General features: G+C 53.6%; 1 protein-coding gene across 2 annotated transcripts; it reads left to right on the top strand.

Moving 5' to 3' along the window:
- The first annotated feature begins 1522 nt into the window (after nucleotides 1-1522).
- TLE5 (TLE family member 5, transcriptional modulator) lies at nucleotides 1523-10337 on the top strand. 2 transcript variants are annotated; one of them, XM_081137031.1, is made up of 7 exons: nucleotides 1523-1911; nucleotides 2987-3084; nucleotides 5510-5573; nucleotides 6853-6897; nucleotides 7547-7609; nucleotides 9092-9166; nucleotides 9255-10337. In XM_081137031.1, exons 1-7 carry the CDS (start codon nucleotides 1885-1887, stop codon nucleotides 9474-9476), a joined length of 594 nt encoding a protein of 197 aa, XP_080993157.1. In that variant the 5' UTR covers nucleotides 1523-1884; the 3' UTR covers nucleotides 9477-10337. The 2 variants fall into 2 exon arrangements, with proteins under 2 accessions (XP_080993157.1, XP_080993156.1); XM_081137030.1 differs by having other exon boundaries at nucleotides 1773-1911; nucleotides 9258-10337.
- The last annotated feature ends 13388 nt before the right edge of the window (nucleotides 10338-23725 follow it).

Here is a 23725-nt window from a genome sequence, read left to right as displayed (position 1 = left end):
ATGCAACCCAGGTACATGCCCTTGACTGGGAATCAAACCCACAGCCCTTCAGTGCATGGGCCAATGCTCTAACCACTGAGCCACACAGGCCATGGCACTGATCATGCATTTTTATTTATTTATTTTTATTAAATTTATTGGGGTAACATTGGTTAATAACATAAATTTCAGGTGTACAACATTATAATCCAACATTTGTATATTCCATTGGAAGTCTAGTTTCTTTCCATCACCATGAATTTTTTGCATTACTTTTTATTTTTAAAAATATTAAAGTATTATTTATCTTTAAGAGTTTGTTGGGTTTAAATTTTGCTTATCCATTTCACCCTCACCCTCGCCCCTCATCTGTCCAGGAAAAGTGATGGGGTCCTAACTTTCCATTTTATAAATGGGAAAACTCAAGGCTCAAAAAAGTTATTCATCTGTAGAGGGCAAGCTGAATAGTTAATGATGATGATGAGAATTAAGAGAGTGTGTACTTAACACTTACCGGGGAGGTAATATGCATTATTTCAACAGCTTTTTTGAGGCCTGATAGCCACATAACAGGGAGAGACATTCTATCAAATCTGAGTCAGGTCCTCTGCCCTTCTCTGCCCAGAGCCCACCATGGCTCTCGCCTTCTTCAGAGTAAAATCTCAAGTCCTTCCTACGGCCCACAAGGCCCTGCACCATCTATACATCACCAGCTACAGAATTTGCAGGGCCAGATCCAAAATGAAACTTCAAGGCCTCTTGCTCAAGAATAATTAGGAATTTCCATACCGCAAAAGCAGATCATGAATCCAAGCACAGGCCCTTTTGGGAGAAGGGCCTTTCCTCCAATGCTGGAAGCTGCTAGTCCTGCCTCCCTGCTCTCACTTCTTCCCAGGCTCCCGGGAGCCCAAAACAGGGCTGCTACTGGGCGTTTGCACTTGCTGTCACTGCCTCCTTGAATAAGCCACCATACCTTATACCCCTATTGGCTCCCTCTGTCACCTTCAGGTCCTTCTGCAGGCAAGGAGGCCCTCTCTGACTCCCCCGTTTAAAATTGCACCTTCCTGGCCCTCCCCACTGGTTTATTTTCTCCATAGCTGTTACCAACACCTGACCTGCCAGGGTTTGGGCTCGACTATTTGTCTCTAGTCTGTCTCAAGTCATCTCCATCAGGGTTGGGACTTTGTACACCCCCACCTGCACCCCCACATCCTGGAGCAGGGCCTGGCACACAGTAGGCGCTCAATACATGTGTGTTGCAGGTATGAGCCCTGTTTTTCTACAAAAGAGGAGAACGAGGTTCAGCGAGAACAGCCAGGGAACCAAGGTTACAGAGCATGTCCCTGGCACGCGTCCAGGTCTCCCCATGACAGCGCCGGTGGTTTAGATGGGGGCCGCCGGGCCCCTTTTTTTGACTGGGAAACCGAGGCCCAGGCGGCTGCCAGGGCTGAAGCCGAGCCCGACCCAAGGTCACTGAGCCGGCGGCCCGAGAGAGGCGGGCTGGGTGGGGATCCGCAGGCCTCCCCGGGCGCGCGCCCCCCCCTCGGCGGCGCGCACGGGGCCCGGGCGGCAGCAGCAGGTGGAGTCGGAGCCTCAGCACAGCCGAGGCCGCGGCCACTGCCGACGTCGCCGCCATTAGACAATAGGAGCGGCGGCCCGGCGTGCGAGGAGGCGGGCGGCGGGAGGGGCGCCGGGCGCGCAGGAAGCGGGGCCCGGGGCGCGCCGGGGCCGGGCGCACGGGGAGGGGGCGCAGGAAGCGGTCGAGGCCGGGCGCGCGAGGCGGCGGCGGCGGCCCCGGGAGCTGCAGATCGGCGCCGGGACAAAGGCGCGGCCGCCCGGCGCCCCGAGGCGCCGGAGCTGGGGCGCACAGCCGGGGCGCAGCCCGCGCCCCCCGCAGCGACTGACATGATGTTTCCACAAAGCAGGCATTCGGTAAGCGGGGCTCGCGGCCCGGCGCCCCCCCCAAGTTCGGGCCATGCGCACCCCCCAGCTCTAGGCCGGGCCATCCCCCCCCCGCTCCCGGCCCTGCGGCCCCCCCAGGTCCTCGCCTGGCTCCCCTACTCTAAGTCCGGGCCCTGAGCCCCCCAGTTCCCCGTCGGGCCATCCCCCTCCAGGTCCGAGCCCGGCGCCCTCCCCACCCCCCAGCTCCCCGCTCGGCGCCTCCCCCCAACTCCAGGGCCCGGTCCCCTCAGCTCCGGGCCCAGCGCTCCTCAGCCCCCCCCTCCCTCAGCTCCCCAGACTTTCCCCCCACTGTAGCTCCTTGCCCCCTCCCAGCTTCCGGGCCCGGAGTCCCCCCAGCTCCCAGGCGGGGTTCTCTCCAGCTCCCCGCCCCAACCCCACCCCAGTCCCTGAGCCCTGCGGCCCGCCCCCCGCCGAGCCAAGTAGGGCCTGGGTGGCCTTGGCCTCGGGCGCCCCGAGTGCTCCACCAGACACCTCTTAACGCCTGGCCTGCTTTCGGGGCCTAGGAGCGGGAGGAAATCCGAGGCGCACCCCTCCCGGAAGAGTGCGGCCTGGAGGAAGGGTGCTGGGAATCTGGGGTGGGGGCCCCCAGTTAATTTTCGGGCGATGAGAGGCCCCTCCCCCAATAGGACTTTGAGAGGAGTCCTCACCCCCCACACTTGGGGAAGGGATTCCCTAGGACAGGTTCTCCCCCCTCACGGAGGCAGTTGGGGCGCTCGGGTGTGCACCCCCCTCCCGGCGCTTTGGAGCGGCGGTAGAGGGCGCACCCTGCCCCCCACCAAGGGCGGGCTTTGAAACGCACCTCCACAGCCTGGGGGTGGTGAGGGATGGAGCGGCTCCGGGCGCACCCACCCGTCGGCTTCCCCGGGAGAGGCGGGGGCAGGAAGCGAGGGCGGGGACCGCGCCTGGGGCAGTAAACACCGGCGGGGGAAATGGGGCAGAGGGGGGGGGCTGCAGCTGCGCCGGCTGCTGCCTCGGGGCGCCCGGGTGGGAAGTGTGCGGCCTCCCCGCCCGCCTGGCCCTTATCCCGGCCGTCCCCTCCCCACAGGGCTCGTCGCACCTACCCCAGCAACTCAAATTTACCACCTCGGACTCCTGCGACCGCATCAAAGATGAGTTTCAGCTGCTGCAAGCTCAGTACCACAGGTGAGCTGGGGGCACAGGTCCCTGCCCAGGGAAAGGTGGAGCCCCCAGCGCAGATGGCAAGAAGGAGGGCTGGAACGGAGGTGGTGGGCCTTGCTATATACAAATATTTGAGAAAATGTAGTTGTAGAGTGTCCTATTGTATGGCAGTTGCTGTCCTTGGCAGTTACCAATATTACTCAGTCTTCAGAGCAGCCCATTTCACAGATAAGAAAACGGAGGCACAAAATTAAATAAGCTCTATGGCTTAAGAACCCCACTCCCCACCCCAGTCTCCACTGGATTAAAAATCTAAACAACTGGAGTTGGGGGTGGACTCCCACCTCCAAAAGAAAAAATAATTAAGAAATTCCCCAAAAGAAGAAATTCTGCAGCCTGTTATCTCTCTGCCCAGTTCTGGGGAAAGGATTCCTGGCATCCAACAGATTTTCATCCTCCTTCCAGAATTTAATCTTCTAACTTTGCCATGTACTGGGATCTAAGGGGAAGGAACTATTACTATCTGCATTTTACACTTAGAGAAACTAAGCCCAGAGAGCTTAGGGATATCTAGGGGAAACACAGCAAGGAAGTGACAGAACTGATATTTGCACCCAATTTCTGCATTAAAAAAATGCAAATCCTCAACGGCTCTGTTATAGAGGAGAGCTTTGCCAGGCCCTCTCTAGACCTCAGTTTACCCACACAAAAGGATCCAATCTCTTGGGATACTTCCCATGCTCCCAAAGTGTTAAATACTGAATATACATACCTTTTATTTAATCTTCCTTGCTCTTCTGTTATTGTGCTCATTTCAAAGATGAGGAAATTGAGGCATTGATGGTTGAAGGGCAGGCACAGGGACTTTGTTCTGATCCCATGATATGGAGAGTTTTGGGCCTTTTCCTGACAGGCCTGGCCTTTCTGAGCCCCTACTGGTCCTCCCCTCCTGTCTGGCCCATGCCCACCTTACAGTGAGCACTAGGACTGCCAGTTGCTGACCAAGGGTCACAATGCTGCTACAGACTGTGTCCTTGGGTAAACCAGACCCCTCTCTGAGCTTCGGGGATTCCATCCACTGGGCCTGGACTTCCCATTATACAATGAAGGATCCTACCATGTTGGCACACAGGATCTGCAAGGCCCTGAAGAAGAGCCAGAAATCCAGAATTTGAGATGAAGTTGCCTGTTGTTGTTTTTTTAATTTATTGATTTTTTTTTTTTTTTTAGAGAGAGGAGTGGGGGGGGAGACATCACTTTGTTGTTCCACTTATTTATACATTCATTGGTTGATTCTTGTATGTACCCTGACTGGGATTGAAACCCGCAACCTTGGTATATCTGGACGATGCTCTAACCAACTGAGCTACCAGCCAGGGTTGCCTGTTTGTTTGTTTTTTAAATGGTGACAACAAAAGAACATTTTTTTTAAATCAGAGAAAACAAACTCAAGGGGGTCACAACAACCCTAGCCATGGCTCATCTCTGAACTGGGGTATACAGTTATGGTCAGTCTGGCACCGTGAAATACCAGGTTCCTGGGGTGACTGTGAGACCAACAAGCATCTATTGGGTGCTTAAAGTATGCCAGGCATTATTCTAAGGACATTTCTGGTCTCATTCCATTTCATTCTCATCACCCCACCAGGGGAGGTTGGTACTTTAACAAGCACAGAGACCAAGGCCCAGAGAGTTAGAAGGGTTTGCTTTCCCAGAATCACACAGCATCTAAGTCCCAGGGCTGAACTTTGAACCCAGTCTATCTGGATTCTGTACTGTCAGCCTCTCTACTGAGACCCTCATGGGGGGGGAGGCACTTTAAGAAATACCTGAAGCTCCTCCTTGCTGGGGAGCCTGAGAGAGGCTAGGGGTTCACCGTCTCTTACTACCCAACAGTAGAACTTTTACCCCCTAGTGAAATCAAGGCCATAAGAGGTGCTGGGCCCCATTGGAGATTCCTTGGTGAGTCCAACCCAGAGCCCTATCAGCCAGCCCTTGGCCCTCTCCTGGGCCCCTTTACAGTTTCTATTTGTCCCTCCCTCTTGTTGGAGAGTTTTCCCAGTGGTTGAGAGTGTGGCTCTGAAGCCAGCTTCCTGACTGTGTGGCCTTGAGCCAGTTACTCAACCTCTCTGGGTGTCCATTGCATCATCTATAAAATGAGTGATGCTCATAGTACTGACCTCATCTGATTTTGGGATGGGTAAAAGGTTGTTTGAATCCCTGGCTGACCCACAGTCAGGGCGTTTGCTTTGAGTTGTTTTTATTATTATCATCATCATCGTTTTCTTCACCACCAGGTCTGCAAGGTTAGTTTCCTAATGCCCATTTTGCAGTTAAGGAACTTGAGGTTCCCCCCACCCCATCCTCACAGGAGAGATCATGTTTGTCTTCTGTCAAAAGTTTGGGGCTCAGCCCAGCCCCCACCCCCTTTCCCCATGTTCTTTTTCAGCCTGAAGCTCGAATGTGACAAGCTGGCAAGCGAGAAGTCAGAGATGCAGCGTCATTATGTGATGGTGAGCTGGCTAAGGTCCAATGGGTGGGGATGGAGGGACCCCAGACTGTCCTCCACCACCAGCAGCTGCTGCCCAAACCCTAGCTACCTCCTCTGGGAAGTGTGAAGATTCAGGGTCCACCTTGCTGGCCTGGCTGCTGGCCCAGACAGTTGTGGAGTTGCCAAACCACCGGGTTGCAGCCTGGGCCTGCCAGGTCCCCTGGCTGTCCTTGGCAGCCAGCAGAGGCGGCAGCGGCTGTGGAAGCCAGGAACTGACGTGGGGGAGCAGCCGGATCCCCGCCCCCACGATCCAGGCATCCCATTGCTTAACCCCTCCTCTCCCAAACTTTGGGATGCTGGGGCTTTCCCCTGTCCCCCAGGAGGCTGACATCCTTTGAGGTTGGTGGGAAGGGAGGGATAACAAGTCATTCTTTGGACTGACATTTGAGACCCTGCCATCCACACTGCCAGAATCACTTGCTATTTCATACCCACCAGGTGGCGAGTTCTGCATCAAAAACCCTTGCCTTGGCCCAGTCTCTAGCCCAGCTTTCCCAGGCTGTGGGGAGGCAGAGCCAGAAACTGAAGCTCCCAGCTCCAGAGGGAAGGGGCTGGGCAGAGAGGGACCCAGAAGGGACTGGGGGACTCCAGAGGGAAGCCACTGCCTGAAGAAAGCAGCTTGGAGAATTGGGGGCATTGCCCTTGGGGTCTTGAAGAATGAGTAGGAGCTTGGGGGGTGGGGGAAGGTGGACAATGACCAAAGGTCTAGGAACCACTGAGCTTTCTGGTGGGGAAGGGTGATGGGAAGCCATGAGAGGGTTTATAACAGGAGGGGGCAGGGTTAGATCTGGGGCATGGGGAGGGGGCACTGCTGGCTCCAGAGCCAAGCCCAGCAGGCTTTGTTTATCTTCCATTATTTATACCCAGGAAGGCAAACTTCCCTGCAGTCTGGGGCCACCCGCAGACAAGACACATAAAGATAAAAGATTAGGAGCCCTGGAATGTGTGTGTTGCAGGGAGGTGGGGCTGGATAATTATTTCAGAAACCTGGGATCCAGGCTGGGGCTAAGGCCCTAGAGCTCCCCAGCTCTGTAAACAGTCCCACCAAGCACCATTCCTTGTGGGGGTGTCTCCCCCCCAGCTCCCTCCCACCTGCCTCTCTCTATTACTCCCTGCTCCATGTCTCTCTCTTGCTTTTTCCCCTCTCTGCCTCCCCCTTTGTCTCTGTCACCATCTTTGTCTCTGAGCCCCCCAATCCTTCACCGGCCCCCATTTCTTTCTCTTTGTCTCCCCTCATACAGTACTACGAGATGTCCTATGGCTTGAACATTGAGATGCACAAGCAGGTACGCCCTCTCGCTCTCTCCATGGCACCCCCAGGCAGGTAGGAACCCGCCCCTTGGCTGAACACCAAGTCTGCCCTTGTGATCCAATCTTGTTCCCTCCCAAGCACCCCCTTCTTTCTCAAATCTCCCTGGGAGGTGGTTCTGCCTGAGGAGGAGGGACAGAAGCCTTCCTTAGATCTGCCACCCCCACCCTGTTGTCTCCCCTTTGTGACAGTGGCAGGAGGCTGACATATACTCATACTCACACACCTGAGACCCTAAGATTGCTTCTCACCCTCCGGCCTTGCTTTAGCCATCTTTGCCTTGAGGAGGCCCCTATCAAGGATGTCACAGAATAATACTACTGCCCCCACCCTCTCCCTCCCACAGATTGCTCACTACCTACCAGGCTCTGGGTGCAATCTTCCCAGGGCCTCCCAGACCCTGAGTTGCCCAGTCTGGAATCCGGACTGTGGCTATGCTATTAGCTGTAGGGCTGAGCACCAGCCTCAGTTCCTTCTTTTGCCACTAATTGGATACCGCAGGGCTCCATGTGTTGATCCCACCCTGGGCTGAGCAGATTCCTCAGGGAAAACCCCAGGCCTTTGGGGCTGGTCTGCACCTGTGCCTGTGAGGGGACTAGGGACTAAAAAGTCTGTGTTTGTTCTAGGCTGAAATTGTCAAGAGGCTGAATGGGATCTGTGCCCAGGTCCTCCCCTACCTTTCCCAAGAGGTAAGCAGTGCCCCCCGCCCCCAGCTTCAGAGAGGAGGAGGTAGATGGACCATGAACTTGCTCCTGGCCCTCCCCACTGCAGTCATCTGGGGCAGCAGTGATCTGGGCACCTCAGGGCACATGCCTCCCCTCTCTGGACCTCCCAGCTACTAGCCAGCCTGTGCAGAATAATCCCCAGGCTGGAGAACCCCCAGGGGTGCAGGGCAATAGAAGGAGGGGCCTCACCCTGCTGTGGAATTCCTAGCCTGAGTGAGTCATTTCACTGTAAAAATGTCAGCTATGCCAAGGGCTGTACCAAAAATTTTTTTTCCTTGTTTTGCTTCCACCTTTCACCCTCCTGAGATTCACCTGCCAGGTTCTATGGGCTGCTTTGGGCCAGGGACAAGGAGTATGTGAGGGGAGGGCACTCTGCACACACACGGAGACCTACACACACAGATAAACATAGATGCAACATACAGATATACACAGAGCACACACATACACATAGGCACACACAGATACATGTTTGTGCAAATGTGCAGAGACATGCACAGATACAAATGTGGACACGGACACATACACAAGCACAGTTGCATACAAATGTAGATGCACACAGAGGTACACAGTTGACAGAGGCGCACATGGACACATGCACATACCCAAGAGAACCAGGCGCCCAGCTCTTCCTCTTACGCTTTTTGGGGTTCTTAGACTCTTAGTGTAAGGCCCTCTTCACACAGACCCTGCAACTGCGCCCCACCTGACTGTGTAAGGCCCAGCTCCTGCTCTCTGCCAGGTTTACTATCTATAATTGACCATTCCCTCTTTAATCCCTACCCATATCTCAGGGACTTTTGGGTGTCTTATGTGCCTAGGAACCACTCCAGAAGGTCACCATGAAAACTCCAGAGAAGAGGGTTCTGGGGGCCCTGCTGACCTAGACTTGTGCTTACCTTTCATGACAGGGGCTTCCCAGCAGCCAAAGCAAAAAGGAAGACTGCAGATTCTAGCATCTGATAGCAGGAGGGGTGGGAAAAGGTGGGAGATACTCCCTGAACCTAGATTCATACCCCAGCCCTGCCAGAATTCACTGGGCCATCCCCAGCTGTGGAAGGACAGGAACTTGGATTAGCAGATCTCACAGCACAGTCTCTGAGCTCTTGAAGGAACAAGACTTTCCTGTACAGTTGGCCAGGTTGTGCTCTGCGTTTTTCTTTGCACATGGCATCAGATAGTCATGATCCAAGGTTTCTCTCCTACTCACCCAAAGGCCTTTTTCTAAGTATCTGGCCCCAACCCCTTTGGGTTTTCTACGCATCTCCATTTGTCCCCATTTTCCAGATGAAGAGACTGGGGCTTGGTGAAAGGAAGTGGCTGGAGAGAGGGGGCTTTCTGGTGGGATGGAAAGCCATGGGGGTTAGGAGATAGCACTAACAGGACAGATTGGAGTCGGGCTTCTCCTGGGCTCTAGCACAAACCCCGTGTGTCCTCTCCTTCCAGCACCAGCAGCAAGTCTTGGGAGCCATTGAGAGAGCAAAGCAGGTCACAGCTCCAGAACTGAACTCCATCATCAGAGTAAGTCTGGGGTCTGGGGTGGGCGGGAAGATGGCAGGTGGCAAGTGGGCCCCAAGTGACTAACATCCCCCCTCCCTCTGCCCTGCAGCAGCAGCTTCAAGCCCACCAGCTGTCCCAGCTGCAGGCTCTGGCCCTGCCCCTGACCCCACTGCCCGTGGGGCTGCAGCCGCCTTCACTGCCGGCGGTGAGTGCGGGCACTGGCCTCCTCTCGCTGTCTGCACTGGGCTCCCAGGCCCACCTCTCCAAGGAAGACAAGAATGGGCACGATGGTGACACCCACCAGGAGGATGATGGGGAAAAGTCAGATTAGCCCATGGCCAGGATGGGGAGGGTGAGGGGACAAAGAAGAGACAAGATACACAGAGAGAGGAATGTTCACCGCAAGACAGTATAGCTTGGGACTGGCTAAACTCCGGTAGTATTTATGGTAGCTGCTGGGGCCTTAGCCCTGCTTGTGTGCCACCTCCTAGCTTTGCTCTGGCTCCCAGCCTCCCTCCTCCTCTCCCCTGCAGCCTGAATGGGTCACAGATAAGGCAAGCTGAGGCCTGGAGATGAAAATGGGAGGCCAGGTTAGAAGGGAGCAAAACCACAAGAAATCTAACACCCCCTGCACTTCCCCATTTCGCACATGTGTAACTGACAGTCTGCCCGCTGGGCCCCCTCAGGGCACACCCCAGCCTCCCACCCTGGCACTGCATGCAAACACAATGCTAGCTGCCCCTTCCTGCCCTGGGCACCCGTCTCTCCCTCTACCTCCCACCCACTCACTTCTGCTAGTTTCAGATGCCCATGCCCACCTGGTCCTCTCTCCTCGCCCACCGAGGGATGAAAGTTCAGCTGGGATGAGCAGGGTGGAGGTGGGCAACCCAAGATTCCCCTTCTCCCTTTTCCGAATAAAGATGAGGGTACTCAAGTTGTCTTGGTTTTTATTTTATTTTTTTTCTTTTTCCAGTATACTAGCTTGTCTTTTAAGAGAGGGGATATTAAAAAAAAAAAAAAAAGACAGAAAAATGTTTTAAAAAAAAAAGCAACACCCACACCTGTGTCTGTATATAGCCTTTTAGACTGTCAGCTTTTGTTGTGTTCAGTCGTTTGAACTCTGCAGAGAAGTGAAAATGCTGTATCGCGGGTGGGCTTAGCTGTGCCTTTCAAATAAAGATGTGAGAAGGTTGGTTGCTGTGTTCCTGCCTCTGTGTTGCGGGCTGCCTGTGGTTCCCCCCTTCCCAGAGAGGAGAGGACTTCTTTCTTTCATGTCTGGGCTCCCTCCTCTGTTACAGGACTAAATATTCAGAGTCCTAGGTGAGTCCATCTTATAAGTGCACTTCCTAACTTGACGCATAGACCAGAGAGGGTCAGCTGGAGGCTACAGGTCACACAGCTTGCCCAGGTGCTGGAGGTTTAGCAGAGCTGATACTGAGCAGCAGGCCAGAAGGCCCCTAAGTGAGATTCTTTTCCCTTAGAGACAGAAGATATTGAGACTGCCCCCACTGTGCAGAGGCACACATGGACCCTTTTCCCAGATCAGAGAATGCAGACCCCAGCTGAACCTCGACCCTCCAAGGAACAGTTGAAAGCCCTCCCCTGCCCCGAGAGCTAAAAGGAAAGCAGATTTCCTGATGTGGGCCTAGGTGGGCATGGGGGTAGGGAGGGTGGGCAGCCATTCTGACTTCAAAAGATCTTTGCAAGGGCTATATGACACAGAAACCCCACCCTCAGGGAGCTGGAGCACCCAGGGGACTTTTTATAGTGCAAGAAATTCTCATCTGTCTCCCTAACCCAGTGGATTCCCAAGGGAAGGGGTGAAGAGCACAGAGAGGGCAGAAGGGAGGGATGGGTGGTGATGGCCCACTGGGAAAATGAAAGAGGAGACTGAGGGGAGAGGAGACTGGGTAGTCTTCTGCTGGGTCCTGCCTCTCCACTATAGCCAAAGCACCTCTAAAAAAACACCGTGTGATAGGGTAACTCACTGCTTAAAATTTATCCTTGTTGAAAACCTGAACTCACCCCACTAGGGGAGTATAAATTGTTACATCTATTTTGGAAGGCTGTTTGGCATCCAGCAATGCCCCTTTTGGATCCATCCTCCAACAGACATGCCACTTGAGCCTGCCCCAAGACCAGTGTTCAGAACCCCGGAATTAGTCATTATTACCCCAAACTGGAAACTACCAGATGCTCAGTAACAACATATAACTTGTGACAGTTATGTTGTGGAATATTACACAGCCATGGAAAAGGTACTACTACTACTACACTCAACACCATGCAGCTCTCATACAGAATGCTGAACAAAAGAAGCTGGGTACAAGAGTAAATATGGTGTGATTCCATCTATATAAAGAAGAAAACCAGGTGCAAGTGACTTCATCTGGTTACCCTTGGGAGGAGGTAAAGGTGAAGGGGATTTCTAACCGCGCTGATCATGTTTTGTTTAACTTGGGAGCTGATTACCTCAGTGTGTTCACTTCAAGATAATTCATCGAATTGTTCGCTTACAATTTGTGCTCTCTTTTGTGTGTTATATTTCCCAATTTAAAACAATTATTTTAAAAAATGGATTATCTTTGCCCTCAAAATACATTCTAAATTCACCTAGGCCCACCAGAGCCTGCAGACCCTGCAATCAGTCCTCAGCAAACTGCGGCCAGGTTGAAACATCTTGCTGTTCCTTGTCTAGAGGCCTTTGCACATGCTGTTCCCTTTGCCTGGAAAAAATGTTCTCTTTTTCCCTGCTCCACAGCCATCTAATCCTCCAAGACTCCCAGAAGTTACTTTTCTGAAGGCCTCCTCCTGACCTTCCCCAAAAGTAGAGTGACCCCTCCTTAGAAAGTGCTTAGTGCAGAGCAGGGCCAGCCACCCATTCATTTAGAGATCCAACTATGAGCCCCAGAGACACAGCAGGGGAACAAAACTGACACAAATCCTTGCCCTTCTGGGTAGGATAAACAAATAAGGAAAATACAAAATGTATCAAGAGGCTTGTTGATAGAGAACAAAGCCGAAAATGGGATGAGGACTGTCAGTTGCTTTTTTTTTTTTTTTTTGGAAATTTGCACATAGAAGCAACTCAATACTTGTTAGCAAATGTATTGAGGGCAGACCTGGGTTTGTACCCGCCTCCTATCCTAAGTAGTGATTTGAGGCATGAAGTCACTTGTCTGATCGCAGTTTCTGGGAAACTGTTGGGAGAATTAGCAGAAAGCTTGCTAGGGCTCACTAGCTGTCTGATATTATCATCACTGACGTTGCGGGCTCATGAACGGCGCGGGGGGGGGGGGTCGACAAACGCGACAGCCCCTACCCAAGGGTCTTCTCCGAGGAAAGTGGGGTTCTGCTCAGCTAAGGGCGGGTCTCTAACCTCGGGCCTCCCTCTGGACCTCGGCGCCCCCCATCACCCCATCCCGCCTGCGGGGCGGGTCCCCCGTGGGCTTAGAGGGGGTCCCGGGGCCCGCTGAGGCGGGAGTGGGTGAGAGCGCGATGTCGCCCGGGAAGCCGGGCGAAAGGAGGTGCCATCTCCGGAGCTTCCTCCCCGCCGAGGCCTCCCGCGCTTAACGACGCGCCGCCGGCGACCTCGGCTAATTGATCCGCTAATGGGCCCCGCGCCGCGGCAGCGCCTAATGAGGCGGGAGAAAGGGGAGGAGGGGGCGGTAGGAAAGGAGGAGGGGGGTTAGGGACTGGAGGTGGTGGAGGAGAGGGGGAGGGGAGAGAATGGAGGAGGAGGAGAGGGGTTAAGCTGGGATGGGGGAGAGGAGGGAGAGAAGAGAAAGGGGGGAGGGGGAGGGGAAGAGAATGGCGGGAGGAGGGGGTTGGGGGAAAAGGGTGGAGAGAAGGGAGAGAGGAGGGGGAGGAGGGGAGAGAGGGGATGGAGGGGGATGGGGAAAGGGGAAGGGAGGGAAAAAGGAATAGAAAGGAGGGGGAGGAGAGAAGGGGGGAGGGGCGGAGAAACTCGGGGACAGAACTCAGGGGGAAGGCGGGGAGGGGAAACAATACTCCCAGCTCCCTGGGCGCGGGCCTTGAGGGGAGAAGAGCAGCGGGAACTGGGGTGAACGCGTCCCTTTATAACTACCCGGTACCTCCCCCCCTCAGGCCCCGGCACCTCTGGGAATCTGTCTGGAAGGCTTCTCCCCTTATCCGACCCCTCCTTTCTCCCAGCCTCTTTTCTTCCAGCCTCCTCCTAGCGTTCCAATGATCTTGCCAGCAAGGGATCTGAGTGCATCAAGGGTGTGAGGGTCCCCAGCTCTCTCTGTGCCTCGATTTCCCCTTCTATATAGTGGTTCTAACGTCCTTAGTTTTGGAGAATCCCACAGGTCCCAGTGGCCTGAGACTGACCCAGCCCCTGTCCTAACACACCACTCCTGCAGGTGGGGTGGGGCGACTGAGAGCACCCCAGCACCAGGCCCACCTCCTCCTCCTGGTTTGGCCTCCAGGGCTCAGCAGGGGTGGAAGGACTCCTGGATTCCTCAGCCCAGGAGAAGAACACCTTAGGAATATGAACTGTAACTAGGAGGTAACACATTGAACATTCAAAGTTCAGACCAGCCAGGTACATCTGCTGCCTGAAATATTTACATGGCCCTCTTCCTTCCCAAGTCATCTGGGTGTTTGTGGCTTGAACATGGACTTGGAGGAGAAACAAAAAGGAGCTATGCTGCCTGGCCAGTGTGGCCCAGTGGTTGAACCTCCACCCATGAACCCGGAGGTCACTGTTCTCTTCCCAGTCAGGGCACATGCCTGGGTTGCAGCCTCCGTCCCCACTAGGGGGTGTGCAGGAGGCAGCTGATCAGTGACTCTTATGATTAATGTTTCTCTGTCTCTCCCCCCTTCCTCTCTCTGAAATCAATAAAAACATTTTCTTAAAAAAAAGGAGCTATGCTGCAGTGATGGTGAAATTAGAGACCTTGATGATATGATCTCACTCTCATCCCACTGTGCAGAGGGTGAAACTGAGGCTCCAGGAAGGGAAGGAAACAAAGCAGACCACAGCTAGGTCTCCAGACCTTAACTGGTGGAGCTCTTGGTCCCATCCTGAGCAACCAAAAATTATCAGAAAAGGAAAGTAAGTCATCAGGAGAGCAAATAATAAACAGCTGTGATTTGCCAAACACCTGTTAGGCTCCAGCCTTGGCTAAGGGCTTCAACTGCATCTCTTAGTTAATTCTTCAAAATACCCATGAAAGAAGGACTGTGTCACAGATAAGGAAACTAAGGTTTGAAACTCAAAGTGACACCCAAGGGCACACATCCATGGAATCTGGCTTCTTATGCAGGAAGGTCCAAGTTGTGGGGTCCAGGAGCTTAGCCATTTTGTTTAAAAGAAAAACTTCTGCCAGGCTGGCGTGGCTCAGCGGTTGCGCATCGACCTAGGATCCAGGAGATCGAGGTTCGATTCCCGATCAGGGCACATGCCTGGGTTGCAGTTTGATCCCCAGTTGGGGGCGTGCAGGAGGCAGCCCATCAATGACTCTCATCATTGATCTCTCTCTCTCTTGCTTGCTCTCGCTCTTGCTCTCCCTTTCTTTCTCTGAAATCAATAAAAACACATTTAAAAAAAGAGAGAGAAAATTCTGGACCCAGTGCAGGTGGGCAGAGCTGTGTCTTTCCCACCCCCCGCTCCCCACCACCTCAGAGCCTTTCCCTCTGCCTGGAACACACTGTCCCCAGAGCCACCACGCCCCGTCTCCTGCTTGCTTTATTTTCACAACGTTGATTGCTATGCACATCTTAAGTCAACAAAGATTCCCTTATTCTCCACTTTCCCTACTCTGATACAAGTTCCTTTTGTGACAATAGAGATTTGGTCCCTTTTGGTCACTCCTGAATTCCCAGGACCTAGCTCAGAAGCCTCCATGGCACACAGGTGTTCATTGAAAACTGAGGGATAAAGTGAGGAAATGGCAAAGGAGCCAGTGAGATGGGTGGGTCTGGGCCTGCCATGCAGGACCCTGCCAGATTAGGGGAGTCATGGGAGGGGCACACCCAGAGGTGCGATGAGCAAGTTCTTCTGGGGACAAGAGTCAGGCTGAAATGGAGACAGATGCAGAGGTTGGGAAGAGGCCCGTGGGGGTATTTAGATGTTTGCTGACATTTGGAGCTACAGGAGGGAGTTGCATGCACCCCAACCCCCTGCTGACCACCAAGGACGCCCCTCTCAGGGTCTCTCCCCAGTGTCTCCCCTGCTCTGTCTCTCTACCCCGCTCTGCCCCTAGGTGTCCGAGTCTCTGCCTTTCTAGTCTCTGTGTGTTCTCTCTCTCATCTAATTCTCCTTCTGTCCTTCAAGGTCTTTATAGATCTCTCCTCCATCTCTCCCTCCCTCCTCCCTCCCTCCTCCCTCCATCTCTCCCTCCTACACTCCCGTGAGTCCCAGCTCTATGCCCTCCTACCCGCCATCCCCTCCTCCCAGCCTACATAGCGGGTCCCCCCCCTCCCTCTCCTCTCCTCTCCTCGCCTCTCCCAGCCACCAGGCCCCCTGGGTCCTGTCGCTGCGCGCGTGCCAGGCCTGGAAGCCCGCCCCTCCTCCGCCCTTGACCCTCCGCCCTCTCCCCCTCCCCGCCCTCCCCTCAGCCTCTTCTAGGTCCATTCCGTTTCCTCCTCCCCTCGCCCCACTCGCCCTCTCCCCCTCCACCTCCGGGATCCTGGGGGTGGCGCCGGTGCTCCCGGTCCCCTGCTGGGCCTGCCCCTGCCCGTGGGGTTACGCACTGGGCCGGCCCACGCGGGTAATGGCGACTTCAGGGGAGGAGGGGGCGGGGATCTGGCACTTTGCCCCGCGGGGCGTGGGACTCCAGGAGGGGGTGTCCCCTGGACCCCTGAACTGCAGCCTCAGAGTGCCCACCCCAAGAGGGAGCATAGGGCTGTGACCTTGAACAGGCCCCTAGGCGTCTCTGGGCCTTTGTCCCACACCTCACACCCCACACCAAGCCAAAATATCTTGCAAACCCGGAATGTACTGGGCGCCTGACTGCAGTGTGCCAGACACTGAGTTGGGTGCCCAGAGACCCTGACTTAGGCCCTCTCAACCCTCATGGAACCCACTGGGTGGTGGGGAAGACAGACAACAAACAAATTAGCAAATAAGATAATTTCAGAGAACAGTCATGTGCTAGGAAGAAAAATCCCGCAGGAGCAGGAGACAGAATGACAGGAGATAGGAGGCCCCTCTGAGGAGGTGACAGTTGAGCTGAGACCTGGATGGCAGGAGCCTGCCTTGCAGGGGGAGATGGCTGAGGTGGGAGGGTTTTCCAGGTAGAGGGAACCACCAAGGCAAAAGCTTGGAGGCAGGACTGAGTATTCTGTTGCAGGCTCTTGGCCCCTATTTTGCAAGGCCTAGTGATCTCACAAGGTCAAATGCATAAACCAGCCAGCTCAAGAATAACAACAGTGGCAGGTACCATTATCAAGGGCTAGCTAGCCCTTCTTTTCCAGATGAGCAAGCTGAGGCCCAGAGAGGATGAAAGGTCTCCGCACAAACCAGAAGCTGGAGGAATAAGATTCATTTTGGGCCCCATGGTTTGTTTCACCTACACCTGTGCAGTACCCGCTGGGGCTGGGGTCAGGCAAGGATGCCAGGACAAAAGGTACAGAAAGTAAAGCCCAGACTTGGGATGGAGGGGGCATGGGTGGTGTGGGGTCTGGAATAGAAGCAATGACCAGGATGCCCGAGGGCTTTACAAATAGAGGATGCCTCTTGGTGCCAGCTCCAGCCCTACTCCACCCCCCAATAATAGCTCAATCTGGTTCATCTCTTGAGCTATTTGATCCTATAACAATAAGATGAAGTTTCTAATCACGACCTCCATTTTACAGAATCACAGTGACACAGCAGCCAAAGTGGGATCTGAAATCAGGCCATCAGGATAGCGTGACCTTAGATTACAGAGGACCCCTGTAGGCTGGGTTGGCACTGGGCAGGTTTTCAGAGGCTCTGGGGCTCTGCTCCACATGTTGGATGACCAAGGTAGGCAAAGCTCTACCCCTCTCTAGGCTTACCCCTTCATCTTCCTCATGTATACGTGGGGCAGGCACTGTGTTGGGCCTGGGAAGACAATAAATACACAAGCAAATTCATAGTAAATGTTCAGAAAGTCATGAGGCTTCTGAAAGGAATGAAATGAGAGGCTGATCAGGCAGACAGGTGGGGGCTATGATAGCCAGGCTGGCTAGGCCAGGCCTCACTAGGATGTGGTATTCAATTGATCCAAAACTGGAAGGAAGAGAAACCATGGTCTAGGCAAAGGAAACAATAGAACATGCAGAGACTCTGAGGCAGGACCTTGTGTGTTTGAAGATCAAGCAGGAGGCCCATGTGGCTAGAGGGGAGTGAGTGAAGGGGAGAGAGGGAGGAGGTAAGAGTAGGGAGGAGCCCTAGCCCATTTGGCTCAGCGGTTAGAGTGTCAGCCTATGGACTTAAGGGTTAGGGTTTGATACTGGCCAAGGGCACATACCTCGGTTGTGGGAGGCTTCCAATCCAGCATTGATGTTTCTCTCTCTCTCCCTCCCACTCTCTCTGAAAAGCAGTGGGGGGGGGGGGAGAGTAGGGAGAGGACAGGGTCAGATCTTGAAGACAGAGGTGGGGAGTTTGCATTTTATTCTGAGAGTGATGAGGAGCTATGGAAGGTTCTTAAACAGAGGGGAGGATGGTATCTGATTCTTTTGATAGTTGATCAAAGATGTAGGAGGAATGAAGACTGAGTGCCTAGCTGTGGGGTGTGAGGTCAGGGTGGGAGAGAATGGCCCTTTGGGGAGTATAAATGGCTACCCCTTACTGAACATTTACTATGAATTGTATTAAGTACTTTATAGGCCTTAACTTATTTGAAGATTCTATTATCAACCTCATTTCCTCCAGCCAAGGTCCATACTGGGCTCCTTGTCACTCTTTCTTTTCTCCCCAGTTCTTGCCTAGTGAGAGGCTGGAGTATTTCCTGCCACTGAGCTTATGGAGACTTTACAAACCCTGGTGAAAGGAGGCAGAGGGGCGTACAGTCCATGGGCGTATCCACCTCCCCCCATTTCACAGCCAGGTAACGTTCAGAGGTCTACCTAGCAAGGCCAGGAGTTCATGGCTCCTCAATCCCAAGAGGGACTTAAAGTTGCCCCATCTTTGGGTCAGGGCAGCGATTTTCAACCTTTTTCATCTCATGACACACATAAACTAATTACTAAAATTCTGCGGCACACCCAAAAATATATTTTTTGCCCATCTGACAAAAAAAAAAAAAAAAAAGGTATAATTTTGATTGAGTCACACTGGACTGCTGTTGTTGTGTTGGCTGTTATCATTTTTTTATTTGACAATCTAAAGGAAAAGAGGTCAGTGTCCCTGACTAAATAGTCAGGTATTGCATGTTTTAAAAATTCTTGAGGCACACTGGTTGAAAATCACTGGGTTAGGGTGATACAAATGCACTGCTTAAATGATACAAATCCTATGCATTCTGCAGAACCCCAGTTTAAACACTCCCACCTGACATCTAGAAAGCCTTCCCAACTTCCCAAGCAGGAACCTCACTCTTGGCTGAGCTCCCAGCACCACCACCACCCCTGGTCCCTCCTTCTACCCCAGCCCTGACCACATGGGCCTGAGAGGATTCTGCTTGGTCTCTCCCAACTTCCCCAAAGTTGGGAACCCTCCTTGAGTCTCCAGCATAGCCTAGCCCTGGCTGCTCACAGGTGGGAAAACACTGTTTTTTTAAAATAGTGGTTTCATGAATAAGTCCTGTGGAACAATCTCATATAAAGGTGAGTAAACTGAGGCCCAGAGAGAGGCCCTTAAGAATCTCAAGGTCACATGAGGCAGTGGGCGCTAGAACATGGCCAGGGTCTCCCCATATTCCTGGATGGAAGGAACCGCGTGTGTGATTTTCCAGGGGGTGGGGGCTCACCGCCAACCATGGCAGGGAATTGAGGCTCTGAGGTCACCCAAGAGCCCTAGCCTGCGGGAGGGGACAGGCCTGGCTGGTGGCCCAGCAGCTCTGCTGGGAGGGCGGTAGGCAGAGGTTGGCGATGTCGGAAGCCAAAGGCTTGGCCTCCCCGAGGGAGCCGCTTTCCCGGCCCGGGTCGGATCAATGGGCTGTAATTATACCGCGCCGGGCCCAGAGCCGGCGGGGAGGGAGCAGGAGCTGGCAGGAGCTAGAAAGCGGGCGGGAGAGCACAAGCCGGAGAGGTACCCACGTTACTTTGATTGACAGCCCGGGAGGGCGCCGCGCGGGAGTTTCTGGGAATTGTAGTCTTTCCAAGAAGCCCTGCTCCGGTCTCCCCTTCTGTTCGGGCTCGGGGAAACGGAGGCACCGGAACAAGCAACACCCCCCTCCCCCGCCTATAAATCGGTCCATCCATTCCACGCCCCCATTAGACCTAGGGACAAAAACTGAGCGGTTCTAGAAGACTCCAGGCTGTCGTGATAGTCTCAGCTCTTCCCCGAGGGGATCTAGCGTGATTTATCTCTCTACCTCAGTTTACCTACCGGTTAAATAGTGCTTAAGACGCCCAGTCGGCCCCGTCAGATGGCGGGGCTTTTGCAAGAAAGTTGTTGAATGAGAGGCTCTTGTTTTTAAGGGGAGACCCGTCAGGCTAAGGGGTCTCCCTTCGATGTTTTAGGATACTAATCAAGCCAGATTCCCCTCCTACCCGGCCAGGTAAGGGCATTCACGAGGGTCTCAGGTTCTGGGAAGGGGAGAGCCACACTTCACAACCTGCTGGGAGCGCCTCGCCGCCTTGCTATTGGCCCAGCCAATCTTAGTGCTTCCTGCCATTGGTTGCTAGTTCCCCGATCCCCATTCGCCAGCGCTCACTGTGTCGTCACGGACCCATGTGGGAGCGCCGCGAGCGGATTGGCTGGCGCGCCCAGCCAACCACCGCAGAGAAAGGAATTTCTACAGTAGCTCAGCTGGCGAGGCTGATTTAAGGTGGTCTGAGCAATCTGGGGGTCCCAGCGCTGCTTCTCAGCTTTTCCCTTTAAAACACACACACACACACACACAGACACACAGACACACAGACACACAGACACACACACACACACAGACACACACACACACACACACACACACACACACACACACACACACACCCCACACCACCACCACCCCCCACACACACCTAAAAAAACCTAGCCAGAAACCTGAGCTGGGCCTTTCTGTATGGTGAGAGGGGAGAGATTGGAAGTTAAGCCCCTTCCCTCATTTTGCAATTTCTTTCTGAATTCTGGGGAAACTGAGGCCCAGAGAGGTGGAGCTTGAAGCTTCCCCATGGCAAACAAGTTAGCTGAGGAAATGAGAAGGTTGTGCTACACTGCTCAGGCTGTAACTCACACATGGCAAGGCCTTTCCCTGCCTCCTGCTCTGGCAGGATGTGGGATTTCAGCAAGTTATGGATAACAGGCTGCTTAGGGGTCCCCCCATCTCACATACTGCTCTCAGCTGAGCCTCCCCAAATTCTCAAAACTGCTCTCAAGCTGAGGATGCTTCTGCTTAAAGCAAAAAAAGTCTCTTCCTTGTGTGTGGTCTTGTGGCTTCTCAGGCAATCCACAAATCTGTATTTACCCTCCCCTGTGGAGTGTGCCTGGCTGAGAGATCTAAAGACTGGTGGGTAAAGGTCCCCTTCTCCAGAAAGCCCCCGTGGACCCATCAGGCACAGACCCTGTTCTTGCTCTGAGTCCATTGGGCCCTGGGTCTGCCCCTCTGTCCTGGCATTGACTATGTGGGCTGCCCTGGAATGTGTCCTCAGCTCTGTCTCTCACCCCAAAGCCACCCTGGGAACCCTTTTGGCAAAGCCTGGGGCTGGGTCCTTTCTAGAGTCCCAGAATCTATCTTGAGGAGGTGGTTATAGAATAATTATCCACTTATCTACCAACTTTAGACAGTCTGTTTTCAATGTGTGTATGAAGGGGAAGATGCCTTTTGGAGATGCCTGGAGGAGGTGGGCTACGCCACGAAGGAATAGATTTTATTCAGGCAGAAAAAGATCTGAGGGAATTCCGAGGAAGAGATAAGCAAAGGCTTAGGTAGGAGAGAACAAAGATTAAGTAATCTGGCTGGAATGGCTGGAGCAGAGGGAGTGTTTAAAGTGGTGGAGGGAGGTGAAGCTATGCCAGGCCAGGAGGTGAAGGGCATCCAGGCTAGCCTAAAGATCTGGGAATTTGTCCCAAGGTCAATAGGAAGCCATGGGAGGGTGTAAGTGAAGGAGGGCCAGACTCAAAGGAAGGTGACAACAGTGAAGGCTGCTCTGAGCAAGGAGCTGGCTTGAGGTCCAATGGGAGAGTATGAAGGGCTGGTGCAGGCAGGAGGCTGTGGGGATGGGGAGCAGGATTGCATGGCAGGTGATGGGAAAAGAAGAGACTATGTTCTGTCTTAGGGGATCAGGATGGACTGTGGGGCTTAGCAGGTCTGGAGAACATGTTTGGTCTATAGACCTAGGGGGGGATCCAGGGGGAATGCCCAGTTGGTGGTTGGGTCTGAAGGTAGGCACCAGGGGTGGAGCTGGGGCTTGGAGCCATCCTCGTGAAAGTAATCAGGAGGACATAGAGGCAGGGGGAGGAAAGGACACCTGGAAAAGTTTTTAAATGAGGACTTCACAGACCCCCCGCCCCCAACCAGAAGCATTGTGGAATCCTGGAGCTCCCCTTTTCTTAGTATTTCCCAGTAGGTGTGGCCAGTGATTGTTGCCTTTAGCTACATCAGCTGTTTCTTCTCATCCCACAGCCTGTTCATTTATTGAGCATTTACTGTTTGCCAGTTCTGCAGGGACCAAGAGAGGCTTTATCACCACACAGCCTAGTAGTAGGGGGGGACAAATAATGACTAGAACAATCAAGAAAGAATCATGATCATGTCAAAAACAAAACAAACTCTGTTAGGACATAGAAAGAGAATAAGGTGCAGTGTTTGAAAATAACAGGTTAATGCAGCTTCAATGGGTGGCCAGCAGGGGCCTTTCTGAGGAGGTGACATTTGAGCTGAGGCCTGAATGATGAGAAACAAGGAAACAGTGTTCCAGGTAGAGGGAACAGTCAGTTCAAAGGCCCTGAGGCAGGACTGTGCCTGGTGAGTTGGAGGAATAGCAAGGAGGCTAGTGTGGCTGGAGCAGAGTGAATGAGTGTGAAAGTGAAGGGAGTTGGAATCAGGGAGGGGAAGACAGGGAGGAGGTTTGTGCCGGGCTTTGTGGGAAGAGGGAGGAATTTATATTTTATTTTGATGGCAATAGGGAGCCATGGAATACTTCCTTCAACACATACACATTCAGGATCTCTCTTTCCCTCCCCTTGCATGGCTTTCTGTCTATCCTTCAGGTCTCATCTCCAACATTAACCTCCTCAAAGAGGCCTCTCCCAAACATTCCAGATAACTAGGTTCTCTCTTGTCTACTTCTATCACTGCTCCCTAAACTTCCTTTGTGCACACAAATAATTCCATAATTACCAAGTTGTGATCTTATCCCTCGAACTCAGACAAGGCCACAATCTGTTCTTCACCCACCCTTGTATTCTTGGTGCCTGAAGGATGTCTGGTATATAGTAGATGCTCAATAAACTTGTCTGGAAAATGATACTTTTAAGTTTGATAAAGACTTTTGTATGCTTTCACTAATTCACCTACTAATATGGGTGCAGACATTACGTGGGGCAAGAGTTTTCCTCTGTTTTTGTACCCTTCTGAGCCCCACTGCCTAGAGCAGTGTCTGGTCTACAGTAGGCACTCAATACATGTTTATTGATTGACTTAATGAAAACCCCTGAGGTTTCATATATGCAAAATGGGAATAAGAATGGCCCACCTCCCAGGTGAGTGTGAGGGACACTCACTGGATGTCTGAGGTCTGGGCAGGGGTTGGGGGGTGGGGGGTGGAGCCCCTGTCCCCAGAGAGACCTCAGTCTGAAGGCAGAGATTCAGTTTCCATTCTCACTGGGATCTTCTAGGAGCCCGTAGTCTGAGAGGGGAGATAGCCCAGTCTGCTGTAGTGGCAATCAGAATGCCAGATCCCATCTCTGGGAATTTACTGTGGGCCAGGCCAGGCCAGGCCAGGGCTGTTCATGTACCATCTCATTTAAAAATAGCCCCTGCCTCTGCCATACTCAGAGAACACTGAAGCTCAGAGTGGGGGTGAGCCAGGATCTGCCCGCACCTCCTTCCCTCCTCTGGGCCTTGGCATGTGCCGTTGTCCCCTTTCCCCTGGGGGAAGGCTTCCCTGCCAGCACTTGGCAAGGCTGCTCCCCCCTGATCCTTAAGTCTTAGCTCACGTCCTCAGAAAGGCCATTTCTGACCACAAACAGCTCCCCTCCCCACCAAGCGACTCCCCTCCGTGGGCCACCAGGTATTTATTTGTTTCCTTGTTTTGCTCACTCGTGCTTTGCGGGAGGGAGAGGGGGGAGGTCCATGTTTGTGGGGCTGGACGCGAGTCTCAGTTTCCCCAGCCGGCGCTGGTGAGAGGGAGGGAGTGGGTTCGGGGGCCACGGCCTGAGGCTGGGAGAGCGCGAGGTGGGCGGCTGGCGGGCGGAGTGGGTGGGCCCCGGGGACGGCGGCGCCACCTTAAGGCGGCTCTGCCCGCGGCTCCCGGCCGAGCCCCGCC

The sequence above is a fragment of the Miniopterus schreibersii genome (assembly GCF_964146895.1).
Source record: "Miniopterus schreibersii genome assembly, chromosome: 4".
NCBI classification, from domain to species: Eukaryota; Metazoa; Chordata; class Mammalia; order Chiroptera; family Miniopteridae; genus Miniopterus; species Miniopterus schreibersii.
Note: the sequence above shows the minus strand (reverse complement) of the source record. Positions and strands in the feature narration are given on the sequence as shown.